Raw genomic sequence first — 20,112 nt, 5'->3', positions numbered from 1 at the left:
GAACAACATTAGTAAATAAAATGATGTCAGTGTAGTCGTTTTTAATGTTTATACAGAGGATAAAATAGGTGATTGTCCATCAGCATTATTCCGAAAATTTGTGCTGTGAGACTCCGGTGGACTGTGTGTTAACTATGAGGCAAATTTTAAAATCTCTGTTTTATTGCTCAAGACTGGCTCTTGCACTCAAAGTAAATGGCCTTCTTGATATTTCTGCGGTGATCCTCTGACTCTCATTTAATGACCTTTACTCCTTCCCACACACACACACCAAGCTGTGTTCAGCTTTTGGTCTGGTGTTTACAGGCAGCTGTTGTCTGTTTCTGCTGTTCAGCCAGCCTCTTGTCTGCAGCCATTTCGCTGCTGCTTTTTGAAGATGTTGCATCATACGTCACACACTTTTTAGGATATCTATGTTCAGAAGACAAGAACCTTAGAGGTTTCCTGTGATACTGTAAGGGGCCTGTGTAAAATTTAAAAAAGAATACATGCAAGTTTAGACTCTCTTTATTTTCATGGTACTCTGTGTGTATACTTAGAACTGCTTTATGTAGTTCTTTTACTGACAAATATAGATTCGAGATTCAGAGCCACAGCAGGCAAAGGGGAAGAGGAAGAAGTCAAAGGGTGGGGGAAAAGCATGTAGATGGAGAGGTAAAAATTGCAAGGGAGTTTTATAATGAGAGATGGAGGGATGCAGGAGGACTGGGAGATACAGGCTAAGGATGTGAGAGATAAATCATCAAAGAAGGAGCTTCTTAACCATCACAGATGGGTAAAAAGTATTGTTATGAAATAGGTCATGCATCGATGCAGAGGATGGAGGCTCCAAACAGCTTCTGCCACACCCTGCAGAAATGTGAAAGGTTGTGTTGTGCGAACGTTGCATGTGCGCTTCCCTCTACCTCACTCTGCTTGCTGTAGAGCCCTAACCACATGGTACATCCTCTCTGCAGCTATCTCTCTCAGTGTGCCCCTCATCATTCCTTTGCCCGACTCTATCGACATAAGGCCATCTTTCATTTCTCTGCTTTCTCCTGTCTCTGTCTGTTTCTCTTTATCTGTACGTCTCTTTGTGCCTCTATGTGAGCCGGCTCTCTTGTTCTCCAGATGTCCTAAATATGGCCAACTTGTTATTTTCTGCCTCCAACCGAGGAAGAAGCAACCATACGAGTTCAACTCACAAACCCACTCGCTGTGTGTTTGTGTGTGTGTATGTTTGTGTGAGTGTGTCTTTTTCACAGCAGGTGGATATTTTTTAGTGGGTTTGTTTTTGAATCGTTAAGTGCACACCAGTTGCTTGCACAGAGACATCTTTGAGTGACTTTTATGTTATTTAATTATCCTAGTACCAACGGAGGAGCTGCCAAGAGTTAAAATATCTACATGTGTAAGTATAGAATTAAGCCATTTTGCGGGGCCCAGGAGAAATTCTTTGCTAAAATATGACTTTATTCATTAGATTTTCTTTTTTCTTTCTTCTCTAGGCATGAAAACTTTGGGCTACATTACAGAGTAAAACAATGAGATATGTGATACAGCCTAAATCCAGGCTAAGAAAAGACTGACTCATGCTGTGATGTAATAGAAGGACACAGCTGCATGCACTGAATAATATGAATCAGCAGGTTCAATCACTGTGGCTCCTTTTCGTATACACCTATGCACCTTTTGTCTCTCGCGGCCTCCCCTTCACCTCATCATTCTACTTTTTAATCATAAATTTTTCATCTCACTTTTTGAAAACACACATAAGTACATAAGCACTCTGCTGTCTAACCCAGGAGAAAAGAAGGAGTCCTGACCTAAAAATACCCAACACTGGAAGTGAAATATTGCAGTAACATTCCTCATTTTTGTTCTTTTCTTGGTGATTATGTTTGATTTTCAGGAGTGTAAAGCGCAGACTATCAATCTCTTTGCATTATAAATCCATCTCTGTCCTTTACCGCACCCACCCACACACACACACGCTGAGACACACACAGTGTCGCAGCTCAACGTCAAAAGATAGATTTATGGCTGTAACTGTGATCCCGGTGGTGCACCAGCAGCCGCCCAGATCTTTACTAGGAGTAACCTTCAGTAATCTATCTATAGTAATCAGAAGAGGATGTGAGAGACGGAGCAAGAGGGGAGAGAGTGGGCTGAGAGGGTGGCAACAGTTCTGAAAAAGAGATTGGAAGCAAGTGGAGGCAGGGGTGTAGAAAAGATCACAAATGTCAAGTGGAAGGAGTGAAAATACAAGGCAGAATGCTGCAGAGAGGCAGTGAATCAGAGAGTGTGGGAGAGCAGAGCGAGAGAGACATTATAAAAGATAAAGAGACTCAAAAGAGGTGGGACTGACACAGCCATCAAACATTAAGATGGAGGAAAGTTACAAGCCAACATCAGAGAGAGAGAGAAAGACGGAGAAAGAGAGAGATTATAATGTACATCAAAGAGGAGAAACTATAAAACTGAAACAGAGATACAAAGAGGCTGAGAGTGGGATAAAGAGGGATGTGGGAAACAAAATAACGTTTCTGAATCACTGTGGAACCAGACAGATAACCAAAGCTGTGCTCATGCACTCATGACCATCTAAGCATCACCAGCATCTCTCTCTGTGACACGGATCTCTCTCAACCACCGACGGCATCACATTTCAGCATTTATTGGGTTGCATTTAATTGATATCCCTGCTCTGATTGGCCCGAAGCTGATTCACTTATATCAGTTTTCCAGACCTTCATCCTTGAAAATGGTTTGCATTTACCACAATACAGTACGCAGAGTTGTGGCATGCACTTTACTTTCTTTCTGTACAGCAGTAGCACTATCAGACAACAAGAAGAAAAATCTGAAGTGAAATGGATTTTTTTTTTCACCCAAAAGAGCAGAAATACATTTTTGTGGTGCTATTTTATTGGCGTCTAAGTGAAATTCAGCATGGATCCTATTTTAAAGATAATAGTAAAAAGGTTGTGTTTGGCTTTTTTCTTGCTTCTGAAATTTGCCTTCTTTCTTCTTTTTTTGACTCCTCTCTTTAGGCGTCGCCACAGCGTCTCATCCATTTCACCCTATCCCCATCATCCTCCACTGTCACACCAACCCTCTGCATGTCCTCCTTCACTAAGTCTGCAAATCCTCTTTGTGGTTTCTCTTTTCCTGCCTTGTCTGTGAAGGTTCTCAGTCATCCAGGTCGTCGCAGTCTAAGGAGCTTGGAAAGAAAAGTGTCTGGACTTGTTTAAGTTGCTTGAAGACATTTCACCTCTCATCCGAGAAGCTTCTTCAGTTGGTGTCGTAAACCACCACCTCTGTTCAAAGATGGTCGCTCACAGTGGACATAAATGGCTTCTTGCACTCCTCTTTCAAACCATCTGTCGACACCAACTGTCTGCCATCTATAATCCAGTTTTGAGATCCATTCCCAGATGCCTTAACGCCCACTCACATCCTGGGCCATCTGACCTCAGGAAATCGCATGATAGGGTGGGGCCAGGTTTCACAATGAGCTCACCCGAAACCCTGGCTGATTGTGACCCACACCCATTTTCACACCTCGGCTCATGTGATTAGGTAGAGGATTATCAGGGGGTCCTTTGTCCCTCTTTGGGGGAAACTCCCACTGGGTTTAAATCTGGGACTCTCCACCATTTGATGCTTAGAACTGAAGAAGCTTCTCTGATGAGAGGCTTCTTAAAGCAACTTAAACAAGTCTTTTCTTTCCAAGCTCCTTTTCCTGCCTTCCAGCTCCATATTCAGCATCCTTTCTACAATATTCCCAAACTGACCTGTCCCTGTGTTATACCCATGTCTGATCTTGACCATCCTGGGAACTCCCACTGAAAATTTTACCATTTTCAGCTGTGCCACCTCCAGTCTTTCTTTCAGTGCTATCATGTCCAAACCATATATCATAGCAAGTCTCACTACCACCTTTTAAACCTTCCCTTTCACTTTTGCTGCTATCCTCCTGCCACAAATCACCCCAGATAATCGTCTCCACCCACTCCACCCTGCTCTCAAACTCTTCTTCACCTCTCTTCTGCCCTTTTTTCTGCTTGTTGACCCCAGCTACTCAAACATATCCACTTCCATCGACTCGATTTCTTAATAAAATACAAAAATTAAATAAAATACTACATCAGTAACTGCATAAATGGTCAATTTACTAACTCAAGTGGCCAAAATGTAATCAAAGCATTTTTTATGCTGATGATGGCGCTTCCTAATGCTGTCTCCTGTAAGCAAGCATCATGTAAGCAGAATATATTTTCACTCATTAAGGATTGAAGCAGCGTTAGGGGGTAATTTATCCCTTATTGAATTCCACCAGATATACGTTATTAGTGAAGCCCATTTGTGGCTGGTTGCAAGTAGGTTCCGTGTTTTGTTAATGGGATCAGAGCAAAGGCAGGTGATGCATTCTTTGATTGACAAACACCTTATGCCTGCACCTTTAAAAGTGTACATTTTGAATTTAAAACTTTCTTGGTTTGAGGCTAAGTAAAAAAATGGGTGAGGTAATATACCAGAAAATACATCACAAGCTTGTAACTCCCGCAGTCGCAATGCGGGATCAACGGAACACGTACAGAGAACAGATCACATCTGAACAATGTTTTCCTTTTTTCTTTTTCCTTTTTTTTTTTTTTTGGATTTAGACATCACCATCTTCATCCTGACAGACTTTACCAATCCCAATCCTTGGGGTGATTAACCTGAGCAGGCTGTGTGTGTGCGAAAAACCCCCCCAACAAACAGTAAAATCTTTCATTTATTTTTGAAGGAATGGGTTTTGCAATCTTTTCCAGGGTTCTGGTGGGATTTGGTCGTTTGACTGAGAATGGGGAGAGACAGACAGCAAGTGTCAGATCCCGACATCAAACAGTGAGATGTTGAAGGATGGGGGGAGATGCCCAAGGGGGGCCGCCTCACACAGTGATGCTCGCAGTCACACACGCGTGCACGCACACACACACACACACACACACACACACCCGCACACAGACACTTACACACTTGCACATGCGTCTTTTGCGTTCACAAACATGGTCGTTTAAGAACACTCACACGTGCACGCTGGAATTCACGCACACTCAGTGAGATGCACGCTGGAATTCACGCACACTCAGTGAGATGCACGCAGGCTCTCCCCAGGGGAGCAGTAGAGGCAGGCAAAGAACATTATAAATCCAAACTTTTCATCAAAATTCTCTTTTAAGGTCCACAGCAACATCCGTCACCATTACATCTCTGACTAATGCTGTTGTTTATTCACTTTTCTATCTTCCACCTCCACTGTAACTGTCATTCCTTCATCATCACACATGCCTCACTGTGGAGAAACAAACACAATGACAAAGTAAAAACTAAGAACTAAATAAAGTCTTCAGACCTGGCACTCTATTGTGTTAAAAGTCACTTTTTGTTTTTGTTTGGATGACTGTTAACTTTTCAAGACAGTGCATATAAGGTATGTTTATTGAATGGTATTTCAAATGAGTCGTGCTGCTTTAATTAAGCACAAGGATGGTAATTTTGGGCAAAATGGAAAAAACGCCATCTAGAAATAGATAAATGTAGCACCGATTTAATTAGTGCTATGGTGCAGCTCCTGCTGATCCCAACAGAGATTCAGTTTGTTGCCTTTCAAGCTGTTGCTGTGCAGATGCAGTAAACTGGCACCCAGTTGCTGGCAGTAGATGGGAGATACTTGGCTTGGGAATTTTTGGAGCTCGCTTAGCCCAAATCGTGGCAGGAACCATTCAGGTCTGTCACTGGAATGAAAATCCTCGGTCAACAAAAGAGTTGTTGGGTAGTGGCATAGAGTTTGAGTTTTTATTCCAATTCTGTAATTTAATGATGAGCAAAATTTTCCTTCATTAACTTTTTTGCATATTTTAAGCCGATGGAACAAAAAAGACAGGCTTTTACTAGTTTGTGATTCAGAAAATACCGGCTAGCACCTCTGCTTCTATATTTGGTCAAATAAACAAGCTTGTCATTGCAATATCTGTGCATTTTAAGTCATACCAACACTACAGGAGAACAACAGGTTTGTGTTTGCTGTTGTGATGCACACAAACTACAAAAATACTCATGAACTCTAAAGATTCTTCACGTGTCTCTAATCAGGAGAGCACTTTTATTTGCTTACTGCTCATTTTTATCACTAAAGAGCTGGTCTGGTTCTGGTTCTCCGAATTAGCAATTGCCGGAATGACAACATGGACACAATAAGAAAGTGAAAACACCAGGAAAACTATCAAACAACATTTCATTAGCTCCAGTTACTCTTCAGAGCTGTTACTCTGTAAATAAAAACTTTAATTAAAGGGACCAAAGAAACAATATGAAAGCCTTTTATGTTTTCCTTTAAATAAACTCCCCAAATGAAAGGGACTTTATTACCTTCTTCTTTTATTAATTCCTCTAAAATTACAAAAGAGGATTGGGGCTGTGCATGTGTAGTTCACAGCTGCAGTGTACTCCATATAAATTCCAGCCCGATTTCTGTTAAGAGTGCAAAACATCAGCCAGTGGAATAAGAATATTTAACATTCATGGTAGTGGAGCACAGACACAGTTACTCCTAATCCTCCTCCTCAAGGTGTAACACGTTATTTTTTTCACAGCCTGGACAGCAGTCTGCTGCCTGATGATACTCCACATCAGTCCATGCTGGGCATTTTAATTGGTTGGAGCTGTGCACAGTGGGACACAGTTATGTCAGTTATGAGAAAGCGAGAGAGAAAAAGGAAAGCATATTATCGACAACAAGGCCAACCTCACAGTATGCATTACAATACATTTTTTTACATATAGCTCGGAATTTGTTTGACTCGGGGCTACTGGCTGAACTTTGCAAGATTTGCAAGTCAAGAAGAGCTACACAACTCCAAATATAGCTGTAACATTATTTCACAAAATACTCTATGTCCTCTATGACACACACAGACTCCACACCCGTATGGATTAGATGGAGAAAGAAAGTTTCTAAGTGCTGTTTGTAGAATGTAATGAGGCACTTGGTGGACAACAGGGACCGACTGAGCTCGGGCCCAATTATGCTGCTCTGACACAAAGTTAAAATATGATTGTGAAATGTCCTGTGTCGCTGCTTTGTGTGACCCATGTAGGCTGTGGCAATTGAAAGTTTCTCGGTTGGTACTGAGGAGCTCAATGTATGCCAAGAAAATATCCTCTGCACCTTTACCCCACGACCACCAGTTTAAACTTCATATATATATAATGCAGGATGGAGTCATGCTGTCATGTGGTTTACTCATAATTCTGAGCCTTCGTATCAGGCAACATTTTTCCAGACTTCTGTTGTCCAATTTTGGTCAGCCTGTGCAAATTGTTGTGGTTTTTGGCTGCTGTATCGCATCTGCTTGAAGGGTCAGTGGGGTTTTTTGTGCTCAGATAAGCTCTTTAGCATACGATGGCTGAAATAAGTGGTTATTTGAGTTGTTGTCCCTTCTTCTTGACCTCAAACATCAGCAAGGCATTTTTGGTCAGAGAACTGATACATACTGGATATTTTCTCTTTTTCAGGCCAATACGCTGTAAACCCTAGGGATGATTTTGTATGTAAATGCCAATAGATTTGCAGTTTCTGAAATATTCAGATAAATTTGTCTGGCACCAACATCCATGCCACATTCAACGTTACGTCACCTTTTTCCTCATTCTAATGCTCTGTTTAAACTTCAGCAGACACAACCAACACAACTTGCTGAACTTTAACTTTAGCAAGTTGATGATGCACGATGATCGTTGATGCTTGATGATGATGATTGTTGATGCTTACAGACATTGTTCTGAGTCTTTGTGAAGGATGTATGCTGTGAATTGAAACTGGGATAGGAAGGGGGTGCATCCCTGCTTATCGAAGTACTTCCTCAATGGTAACGCTGTCCTATTAAGAAATCTTAAAAAACCTTCACAGGCCATGTTGTTGTAGTACGTTGAGGCACTGGAAAAAAGGTGTTTTGTTTTCCTCCGTGTTTTGCATGTGTGCAGGGCAGAAGGCAGAACTCTTGAATGAAAAGACATATTTTTGTAGCTGACTTTAGAGAAGACGAAACCCAGATTGGTTATATTCATTGTAGTATAGTTAAGGCTTTGCCCACCTGGCTGATGACGGCATAGTCAATTTTTGCAGCTTCTCATGTTGTTGCAATACATAAAAGAAATGTAATCTAATATTAGTGAGCCAAACTATAGTCCATAAATCTGGGAGAACATAGTTAAAATTCTGAATATTCAGAATATTTAAAAATAAAAGAAAAACATCAATATTTAAAAAAAATAATAATTTCATTTTATATATACTGTGTTTTATATTTTTAACATTTGCCCAATAGGAAAAATCATTCTATACTGACTCCTCACATTACTTTAAATATATAAATAAGAATTAAATCTCTTCACCCTCCTGTGGCTTAGGTGATTAAAATGATGAGTGGTCCCATGGCGTGAGTTGAGAGAAACAGGCGGGGTCAATTAAGCACACAGCGGAACCCAGACACACATACCGAGGAAGTTATGACTCTAAATGGGATTGTGAAGTTAGTTCAGGACCTTTAAGCAATTTGAAAAAGTCATTCTGCTCGCCAAAATATTTATATAGGACAGGTACCCGTCAAGGACGTTTTAACTCCCTATCAACATGCACAGGCGGTAGCTTTTTAAGTCATGCAGAGATGATATGTGGAGAAAAGGAGATGACAGGGCGACGTTCTGTAAAACATAAGAAGGTTGAAAAGGCAGAAAGATGAAGCAGAAGAGAGCAACAGAGACAGATATAATGAAGGATAGAAAAAGAAGTAGTGAGGACAGAGGAAAATATTCCACAGAGAGATACGAGGGAGTTTGGAGTGCAGTGAAGAGTGCCGGCCAATCATTAGAGATTGTATGGGCAGGAGTGAGGGAATGGCAAAGAGGCTGATGGAACGATGGAGAAAAAAACAGAAATGTCTTTGGAAATGGAAAATGTCTCGAACAATGCTTTCACTACCCTTCTTTTCTCCCCTCTCTTGGCTATCTTTCTCTCTGACCATTCCCTGACTCGATACAAGAAACAAAGTAGCCTGTGGTCATTTATTTCAAATGAGAGCTGGGAGACATCACTCCATGGAGAGAATGGACTGATTTTTGGCTAAAGATCTTAGTGAGTCTGTGACAGCACAAAGTTGAACATGAGTTCAGCTTTAAGTAAATGCCCAGTAATTTAGTACAGCAGCGTCCAAATGATGGCAGGTGATAGTTCAATAAAAATATGTTTTCCTAAAGCTCCAGACAAGCTTTTTCCTGTTAAATTTTGATATGCCTAAAAATAGATTTTGATATTCATCTTAAAGTTTGCACAGATTTCTTCTCAGTTTTATGGTTTTAAACAACAGTGCATGCATTTAAAACACATCTGATTATGTTTTAAATGCATAAAAAGGCTTGAATGATCAGCCCCATCATATCTTCAAGATCTAATAGAACCATATTACACCAACAGACCACTTTGCTCTCAGACTGAAGTCTCACTTGTGATTCCTGTAGTTTGTAAAAGTAGAATAAAAAGTGGAATGCGAGGCAGCACCATCAGCTACTTTTGAAATTTGACTTATCTTTATTTTTTGATAAAGTTTCAAGTTAGGGCTGGACCAGGTGACCATGAAGTTATGTTGCTATAGGTTCAGGATGCTGCAGGGCTTCCCATAATGCACTGAGCATTTCTCCACCACTCCCGTCTTCACTTCCAGTATGTTCATAGGCCCTTCTCTTCTCTATCCCCTCACCCCAAATCAGTAATGGCAGTTGGCTGCCGATCTGATCCTGATTCTGGAGGAGGTTTCTTTCTGTTAAAAGGGAGTTTTTCCTTTCCACTGTCACCAAGTGCTTGCTTATACAGGGGTTGTCTGATTGTTTCAGTCTTCCCTCTAATATTGTAGGGTGAATTAAAGCTGAATTGAATACACATTGTACAAAACAATACCAACAAGCCAAAACAGGCAAGTGATCAGTGTAAAAGAAAAAAACCCCAAAAAACTAAGAAAAAACATAATCACTGTAAAATTAAAATAGTAATACGAAGCAAAGTTTGTGACACTGTTTGCTTTAAGACGTGCAACCTCAATGTAAACGTCCCAAAAGAAAATGCTATTGCATCACAAACCACATGCCCATGGCAATGAGAGATACAAGACTTTGTTCTTCAGTTCACTCACTGGTTCTTGCTTCTTTGTTGCTGTTTTTCCTTCATCACTCTTCGTTACTCCTCCAATTCCACCAATTTCACCCAAAACTTTCCTTTGTTGTTTGTTTTTCGCATTTTCTTTATTCTCTCGTTCACTTTCCCACAATGTCTTTCATATTCATACAAATTCCTTCTCTTTCATTCCCTCTCCCTCCCTCTCTTTAGATAAGTCGCTTGCCAGGACTCTTTGATTTCACTACCCTTTTCTTGTTTTGGAGTATGAAAGGAGTTGCGATAATCACAGATGCCATGTAATGACTCAGAAGCTTTCATGTCATGGTTCACCAAGCCTCATAAGCTGGGATTTTTGTGTTTCTTAAAACCCCTACATATGTCAAATCCGTCTTTTCTGTTGCTTTTATGTGTAGGGGTCAGAGGGCGGAAGCGGTAATAAACAGAACTGCCTAGACCTCATTTTCCCCAACTACCACCTAGAGCTCTTTCAGGGGGATGCTGAGGCTTTCCTAAACCATCGGAGAGACACAAGTCTTGAAACACCTCCAGGAGGCATCGTTGACACATTCCTGAACCACCTCAACTGTCTCCTTCTGATGCAAGGGACCAGAGGGAGCAGAGTCTCTTCTCTGAGCTTGCTCCTGAAAGACTGAGCTGCTCATCTTGTCTCTAAGGGCGAGCCTAGACACCCCCTCGGAGGAAGCTCATTTCCACCACTTAAATCTGCAATCTCGTTCTTTCCGTCACCACTCGCATCGATTGATTAAACTACATTACAGCAGTGATTAAACGACATCACTACCTCTCTTTGATTGGCTTCTTTTTTCTATAGAAATCCTCTGAAAGCTGAGCGGTATTGGTGAAGGGATGAAGAGTAAACAAAAGGTGCAGATAAAAACCCAGAGATGACATAATGCAAGAGGAATGACACCTAAAGGATCCCGAATCGAAATTTATGGATGAATCCTGCAATGCCAAAGAGTGCCGCTGTGTTGCCTCTCTCTCTAAAGAGCCAATCATCTGCTTTTTAACAGTTGAACTGGGACAACGCATATGGCAGGTGCACTGTTGTCTGTTCTACTATCAGTTGCGCTGTGGCAAACATGTTTACTTGTAATAAGCATGTGCACTTACAGTTATTCTGCGGTGGGACGAGAGAGAAGCGCTGATCATGTAGAATGGGCAGTAAATGAAAGCATGGCATGAAAGAATAAAGGTGTAGCCTGTGGGTGGAACAGCTTTCACCATAAATCACCAAAAATTTTACCTGCATTTTGCTGCTTCACCCAAAATTACTGCCAACAGCATTACTCTACATCAGGGATGTACTTACTTTTGCAGACGGGGCAGATTGGAGTCTTTCCTGGGCCAATTCTGGTCCTCAAGCCATATGTTTGACACCCTATATGGACTTTGAAATACACCAATTACAATGTCATTTTCAATTCATATAACATGATAAACTTAATATGTACATGGTCTTTTGTGTAAAGCAATGAGCCTGAAGGAGATGGGTCTAATTTGCTTAATTTACTTAGAATGTATTCTTGATAAGTACATTCCATTTCAGTGTCACTCACAGTGCAGCCGAGTGAACTCAGAATAGCCTTTTAGATGAACTGTCATGCTTCAGCTATCATATGGGTTTGCTGCGAAAAGAAAGTCGCCGTCTTTGCACCAACTGACGTGTCATTGAACTTTTAAGCTGCCAGACTGTCACAATTGGCCAGGAATTACATTGTTACACAGATATTCAGTATCAGCGACTGAGTGTAGATTCAAGGTTGCACAGTGATGATGAGGAGTTGAACTTCTGCGCCCGATAACTATGAGACAATCGAACTGTCTCCGTCTAGATTCATGTTTCTAATACAGTTTAGCTATTTATGGCCTATTGGGAGCCTTTTTCATGTATAGTTGAAATGAAAAGTGTTCTTCAGAAATGTAATAAATCTATAGGTGGTTATAAATGGTTGTAGTCAATACAATAAGGTTTAGGTTGAATAACAGTGGAACTATCCTTGAAGCACTAATTGAAAAGTAACAAGCTCTGCAGAAGACGATCATTCTTAGATGAGCAGTTTCCTTTAGAGGAAATAATGAAGTAAATATGAGTCATGAGGTTTCCATAAAAAAGGCTCCTGTGAAATCAACCCAGCACTTCAAAGTCTGCGTGGGTCCATATTACTTGTAGACAGTGAAAAATAAACTGGAAAAAAAACATTAAAAGGGCACCATGAATCCAAACTTTCAATTGTTTCTCTTTCTTTCGTGACCTTCCTTACTCCAGTTTGTCTGCCAAGGCGTTAAACACATCTGCTCTATCTGTCTGTTCCACATCCTGAATCTCATTACACATCTATAAATGTTTTAAACCTTAAAGGAGCACGCTGAATACAGCCAGCCATAGGTCATTGCTTTATTTTTTGAGTGGGTCTTTTGAGTTAATAGCGCGCTCTTCCGTGGCACGCATTTCAGCCTGCATCAAGTGTGAACAACAAGGTGGAGGATGACGATTTCAGCCCTCAGTTTGTGTTTGTGTATGTGTTTCAGTCTTTGTGTAAATAACAGCAGGAGGTCACAACTTTGGACCAAAGGCTAGATGTAATGGAAGTGGCTATCAGCAGACTTGCTGCTGTTTCGGTAAGAGCAAGTTCACCGCTTAAGGGAATAAATCTTTTTCCTCTCGCAGTTACTCTGGCTTTTCCTTTTTCGTCATTCGCTCTTTCAGCCATTTCTTTTTCTCGAGTTATTCCTTTCTCCTAGTGAAAATATGTTTTTTCCTTCTCCATCTGTTCTTCTCAGATATAGCGAATTACTGTTCCCTGTATCAGTGCAATTCAATTAAAGACAATTTGTTGGCAGGAGATTTGAAAAAGAAACAATATGGCAACGTGTAAATGAATCTACAAATTCCCCTCTTGCAAATTTCTTTCATGATCAGGTTTCTTTTGTTTAAGTGACGATGTGTCTCACACGACTGTGAAGTTTGGTCCTGATTGCACACGCTCTGCTGTGTGCGAGTGTTTGCGTGCAGCTGTGGGGTAATAACTGCAATTAGAGGCTATAATGAAGCTGCAGGCAGGGTCTATTTTTTTTAAGGAAGGTCACCCAGAAGAATAATAACTCCCATGTGATGTTAATATTACATTCTGTTCATGTGAGTTTATTTCTTAGTTTACACGTGTAGGTCATGTTTGTGCTTTTGCACGCATCCGCTTGCATCCAGTTTATTGACCATGCAGTCCCCTTATGCTTTAGCTACTGTCACTGCAATTAATTCAAACCCTCGGGCAGGCATGTCTGTTCCTCTGTTGTATATTTTTGTAGACTAATTTAAGTTTGGGCCATTACAATTAAAGGGTCTCCATTATGATATTCCTTACTTCCTTTTACATGCAGTATAATACTGTTCTATTAGTGGATGCTCATATTAAGTTTCAAATGAGATCAAAGTATGCACAAGTTATCTGTGCAATCCCTCTTTAAATGCTCAGGTTCACTGTCTAGTCAGGTTTTCTATTCTAGGCTCTGAGACACAATGGCTCATTTTAGACGGAGGAGGAACTGAGGAGTTGCACCAAGGCCCAGTATAATATAAAAAAGGACAATTTTGAATTATGAATTATGCAAAGCTACTCAACCAGGGTGCATGGATAAAAGCATAGTGCTGCAGATAAGTATAAGGATACTTTTAAATGTCTTCAAATACATGTTTGAGGGCAAACTCATAGGGGTTTGGTGTTAATCAGGGGCCTACGAAAACATTCATAAATATAATACTATTGCGTCTCTGTGAGCTTCTTTCACCAGGTCATCGACTATTTTAAAGTCAGCTGTTAATCTAAGAAGCCAGCGTTGAGACTTATCACCTAAAGTATTTAATTAGATTTGTGCTGCTGTTTAATACTTAAACCCCTTCAAGCAATGATTTATTTTTATATCAGAGTCAAGAGATCTGTTCAGGTTTTTTGTTTAGACAAGAAACACCATCAGTCCATTTTATGCCACTTATCTTGGTCCGGGGTAGCAATGTAATCAGAGATACCCAAACCTCCCTCTCCCCAGCAATCTCCTCCAGCTTGTCCAGGAAGACACAGAGAAGTTTCCAAGCACACCGAGAGGCATAATCTCTCCAGTGTGTCCTGGGTCTGCCCCAGGGCCTCCTCCCTGTAGGACATGCCTAAAACCTGTCACCTAGGAGGTATCCAGGAGGCGTCCTTGTCTGATCTCTGAACCACCTTGACTGGCTTCTTTTGAAGGAGTAGTGGAAGCTCACTTCCATTGCTTGTATCTGTGATCTCATTCTTTCAGTCACAACCCAGAGCTCATATCAACTGAAATAGGACATGAGATGCTCCTTATTAAAGACGGTGTTACTCCAGACTTTACTGTCCTTACTTTTTGTAAGCACAAAATGATCTAGTAAGGGTACGCTAAGACAAGCTGGGGCCTTTCTGACTAAGAGAACAGCCTTAGCTTAGCCTTAATTTTTTGTAGTGTGCATTTCCAGTTCCAGTTGTTTTTGACCAATTGACAGTTGCATGTTCTAGAGGCTTTTATTGCCAACAGTGAAACTGAATTAAACTCTATACCTGCTTCTTGTTATACATTTTCAGGACATTTTTCATGGATGCATTCAATATGTTTTTTTAAGTACTTCTATGTTGGCTTGGTTGCTTTCTTTCCAGCAGTGTGATATTAAAAGAATGACTTCTTATTATTGAGTGTAAGTCAGGCTTTCTGTTTATTATTCATATTATGATTGTGTGTTGCAAATGTATGGCATGAAAGGTGTTTTTGTTCTCACAGTGAAATGAAATGAGCTGCTTTGGATCAAACACTTTTTTTCTGCAGTAGTAGCATGGTGTTTACCACACTGTGCAGCTTTACTTTTTTTGTTGTTTTTCTGCTTCTTGTCAGGCTGTAGTTACTGCCTGATTCGGTCCTCTTCTTGACAGCGGTGACTGCTGTGGTCTCACTGGTCACTCTGTCCTTCTCATTTGATCATCGTGTCTGTGATGCACACGCTTCTCATCTTCTTTCTTGCCACATTCTTAAACATCAGTTTTTTGTCATGTTTTTGCCTCCCTATGTCCCTTCTGTCTCCACGAGTCTCCTACTTTTCCTTGTTGCATTTTTACTGCGCTCTACCTTCACCAGTCCTTCCACTACACTGCTTGCCTGATAAGGCCTTTGTCTTGAGATGTTGTCAGCTGTGTCAGGGCCGTGGGTGAAGCCTGTCATTACATCTGTCCTCCTCCAAACTACACTATGAAACTCCCTAAGGATCCACTAAGAACTGGTGCTTAGTCCACTGCGGAATGTTTCAGTGTGTTAATGTCTCTGCCTGAACTCCCCTCCTGTTTCATCATAATTGCACCTTAGCTTACTTAGCAGAATCGCTGTTTTCTAATAGAACACTGAAATTTGGTAGGTGACTCTCTACCTAAAGCACATGTCATCATATCTGTCCTTCAGTCCACTAGTACCTGCCACCTAGGACAGTTTCTGGATGCCTGTCTGTCTACATGGTAATTCAGCACACTCACAACTGAATAAATATAGAAATGCACAGATTTTATTTTTGGATGGGAACTCTAGTTTGCCAACAACTCAGTCTCTGAAATCTAAAGTTTTCTGTTCTACTCCTATAGAATGCCATACAGGCCAAACTTCATCCTGCTATCTGCAGATTTTTTGATATATATACTGTAATTGGCATTGCACGATGAAGAACAGTTTCTTGACTGGAAAAAAAGAATCCAGCCCTGTGAAAGAGTTAGAGATTCACCAATCATTTCGACATTGCTCTAATCTTCAAAAACTCTTATAAAATGAGAATGTGGCTAGGCCAGTGTTGACCCAAGCAATATCTGTTTCAGGTGGATGTTATCCACTTGCAAAACCGAGGATGGGAACAGAGTAAAGCAAGTTCACAGTTGTATCTGATATCAGACAAAATTTTATCAAAACTCTCAGGAAAACTTGTCTGAATGTCAATTTTGTGTAATTTTCCTCACCATCTTCTTAACTGATGCCATAAACCCACTTCTCTAGTGTTTTCTGACAAAAACATTGAGAATCACTTTCGACTTCTAGACAAGGAGACGAGCTCTGCAGCACACAGGCAATTAAGCAACTTCATTGGTGCCATCATTCATGTTATTGTTTTATATACTAGCCTGTGTGTCGTCGTAGCTGTCACTTGACAAATTTTCTGCTCATATCACCCTTGTTAGGCCACCCTCTACTTCCTTACCCCCGCCACTTCCCAACTGACTTCCTTGTCTTCCTTTGATTAAATGTATTCTGACACTGGATGATTAAACAGACTATTTCTGACAACTCAAAATGTAATAAATGACTCTTTCTCTCGTTCTCATTGCAGATGTATATACAAACTACTACCCTGACCATCTCTCTGAGCCTGTCTGCATCTGTTTCTCTGGGGATGCTCTACATGCCCAAGGTTTACATCATCCTCTTCCACCCCGAGCAGAACGTACCCAAACGAAAACGGAGCTTCAAGGTGACGTGGCTTTTACTCTTATGTTTTCATAATGCTTTCCAAATCCATATATTTTGATTTTGGCTGACGTTAAGCAGAAAATATTTTTATGAAATTACAAAGGGAGAAAGAAGAACGTAGGTATACTAAGACCATTTTCCTCATTTATAATTAATAAAATTCTCATTATGAATAAATGACTACGCAGGCGATCGTGACAGCAGCCACCATGTCGGGAAAACTGACTCAGAAGGGAGGAGACCGGCCAAATGGAGAAGTTAAGACTGAACTGTGTGAGAGCATGGAGACCAACAGTGAGTAAGAGAACACCAAAATTTTATAATTACACATATAAACTTAAAAGAGACAAGCTTTATATAATTAAAATAAAAAATAAATTTTTAGTCGTACATCAGTTTTTTAGTAAACAACACACTTGTATTGAAAAAAAATGCATCACCAAGGTCAAATACATGTAGATTGGTCTAGAAATCTAGAATATGAGCAAATAGCAGAGAAGAAATTAATAGAAAACAACAAAGTAATATTTAGTAACGTGATTTCAAAAACACACATCATTTTCAGGCTAATTTTCTGGTTTGAATCAGTATAGAGTTAGCCGTAATTGAAAAACATCAAGTATAGCATAATGTGTTTATGAAGCAGCCTGGCAGCCATTTATGTGAGCTCATTTAGAAACAACCAAATAATTTACCAACCACCCAGCTTGTGGATGATCCATTTATATTTTGTTAATTGCACGCTGTGATGGAGTAACACTGTAAAAATCAAACAAATAAAATCTTCCTCCACGTGTACATTAACCTTAGATACTGTTTTCTTTTACTGAAAATGTGTTTCTTGCATGCCTGCTGTACTCACCATGTTGTAGTCGAAGCACTGTTAAATTCACTTAGAGACTGTTTTGTGTCCCGGTGTTAACAATTTGCAGATAAAATGAAATGAGGGAGGATTTCTGTGCGTGTGCACGAGAAGCTTAGTGTTTATATCGAGGTGGTTTTGTTCCAGGTTCCTGCAGTGCGCACGTATCAGTTACTCTTGGTTTGCACGTGTGTGTGTGTGCGTTTGCAGGAAATCCCGTGAGCATACTAAGGAATTATTAACAGTTGTTTGTGTGCAGTTTGTGAGTTCTGTGTGCACGTGGATAATAGGTTCCAGAACAGTGAAGCTAAACCTTGCCCTGCCCCTCTGTCAGCACTTTATTAGCATCAGTGAGGAAAGCAGGTCACAGTTCATTCATTTAGCAAATGGTTGAACTGCTTAGTCATCTATTTAAATGCTTCTGTTTGCAAAAAGTTTAGAAAAAAGTTTGATGTTCCAGGAAGCAGTTTGAACAGAAAGATGGCATTATCAAACGTGTCTAGATGCTTGTTTTTACCATTTTCGTTAGTGTTCTAGTTATTATTATTATTATTGTTATTTCAATTTTTAGCTTTATTTTTATTTACTATTACTTTAACTATCATCCAGGCAGTCTAAGGCAGTGTGAAAACAAGTGAGCGGAAAAGAACCCAAAACGATTCCATCAGTGTGTAACGGTGGTGCTGTTAGAGGCTTGCTCTGCAGCAAAAATATTGACATTTACCGCAGCATGCTTGAGGGGACAGAAGACATCATGGTTTAACAAAAAGCCCCAGCAACTACAGTGGATTGTTGATGTGACACTGTTTTCTAAACTGGTCTTTCTTCTTTGTTTTTTTTCCCTGCCCTTTTCCATTCCTCATATTTGTCACTTTACTTTTATTCTGTTGCTTGTTACATTTCTTTGCCAATTTTCCCTTCATGTTTTTTTTTGTTGGCAATTCTGTTCCCATGACGCACGCTCTTTCATCTTATTTTATTTAACTCTTTACACAGCTTCATCAACTAAGATGACATATGTCAGCTACAGTAATCACGCCATGTGAAGGGACCATAGAAGAAGAAGATGACGATGGAGAAGAGGGGGGGGGATTGAATAGGAGGGGGACGTGTTGTGGGGGCAGGGCCAAGGGGAAGGAAGAGCTGTGACTCAGCTGATTGGCTGAAAAAGTGGAAAACAGACAGAGCGCCCAATGGAATTCAAGCATGAGACATTTTGTATTGTTCCCCATCAAATCACAGAGGTGGGACCACATAAACAGCCAGTCAGTGTGCCTGCTTTCCTGCTGTTCACAGCTCATTGGTCCTACCATGAACTTACCTGTTTTAAAAAAGAAAAAAAAAAGAAACAACATGAAAAAAAGTGGTACCATAGGAGACTGTGGTGGAAAGAGTAACTATTAAAACATATAAAAACAAAAATAAAAAATTTTAAAAGAGAAAAAAGTCATAAAAAAACTCAAAAAAATGTGTAGAAATTATATCAAAAGGGCAAAAGGTGGGGCTAAAAAAGAGATTTAACAAATTAAATTTTAAAAAATATTTAAAAAGAGAAATGTAAGAGAAAATCTATGAGACTCAAACATGTTTGTTGTTATTCTCTACTTGTAGGTATTTTTGTGGTCGTGACGATTTTTTCATTCTTGTCTCACCGTTGTCTGATGGATCGCCCTTGCATAATGAGATGAGTGTGTTTCCTCCTGTCTTGGCTATCCGGGTTGTAGCCTTGGGTTGTGAACCTGTAAAATGCCATGGTTGAAGCATGCCAGTTTTTATACAAAAAGGAGATTTATTTATAATAAAGGAATGTTTTGCAAATGTGTAGATTTTGTTGTCATGCTTTTGAAAAATGCAGAAATGAGTTTGAAAGAAAAAGGGTGTTTTTTTCTCTCTGCTATTGGAAAATGGGCCAGAAGATAAAGGAGAGTGAAAGTTATTGAGTGATAAATATTAGAGACAACAACCTGATGTCCAGCCTTCAGAAATACACGAGAACTAAAAAAAAAACAGTCAACTGCATCACTACAGTAGATCCATTCTTGTTGGGGGGGGGAATCAATACTGCTGAAGGCAAAGTGAAAGGACAAATCACACCTTTTACAGGAGGATGGTGTGCGCTACACACAGATGTTACAAGAAAAGGTGTGAAATTTACCAAGTGTATTCCTGAAATAGTGATCTCATACTTTTTGTAGTTTCTGCTGTTTCTTCTGAAAGCCGTGGAAATCTCCCTTGATGACAAAGTGTATGTGTAGAAAAATCAGTAAATGTACACCTGGTAGTGGAGGCCTTTTTTCCCCCACAATGTATTGTTTTTGCAGCTGCTTTTTCATTGTTTTCTAACTGCAAAATCCCACATGGCCTTAAACAAAATACTAAACTCCTACCTGTTTATTTAATGGAAAAGACTTGGGTAAGACTTGAAATGTGTAACATGACCCTACACCCACTGGAGCTTGTTTATAAGCCAAATGCTAAACTTTTCAGTCAAGGTTGGCAGTTTTAGTTGACACCCCAAGAC

At 40.1% G+C, this 20,112-nt stretch overlaps 1 protein-coding gene across 1 annotated transcript in view; it reads left to right on the top strand.

Moving 5' to 3' along the window:
* The window catches only part of grm8a (glutamate receptor, metabotropic 8a), a 307,806-nt gene extending 289,137 nt beyond the window's left edge, over nucleotides 1-18,669 (top strand). The window contains exons 12-14 of the mRNA XM_085386123.1: nucleotides 16,590-16,730; nucleotides 16,918-17,027; nucleotides 18,588-18,669. Coding sequence (XP_085242249.1) covers nucleotides 16,590-16,730; nucleotides 16,918-17,027; nucleotides 18,588-18,600 — 264 coding nt within the window. The 3' untranslated portion in view covers nucleotides 18,601-18,669. The remainder of the gene's footprint in view (nucleotides 1-16,589; nucleotides 16,731-16,917; nucleotides 17,028-18,587) is intronic.
* Nucleotides 18,670-20,112: the final 1,443 nt, after the last annotated feature.

Source organism: Rhamphochromis longiceps, linkage group LG17, assembly GCF_057381845.1.
Source record: "Rhamphochromis longiceps isolate RC_006_pf linkage group LG17, R_longiceps_female_GT1.1, whole genome shotgun sequence".
NCBI classification, from domain to species: Eukaryota; Metazoa; Chordata; class Actinopteri; order Cichliformes; family Cichlidae; genus Rhamphochromis; species Rhamphochromis longiceps.
Note: the sequence above shows the minus strand (reverse complement) of the source record. Positions and strands in the feature narration are given on the sequence as shown.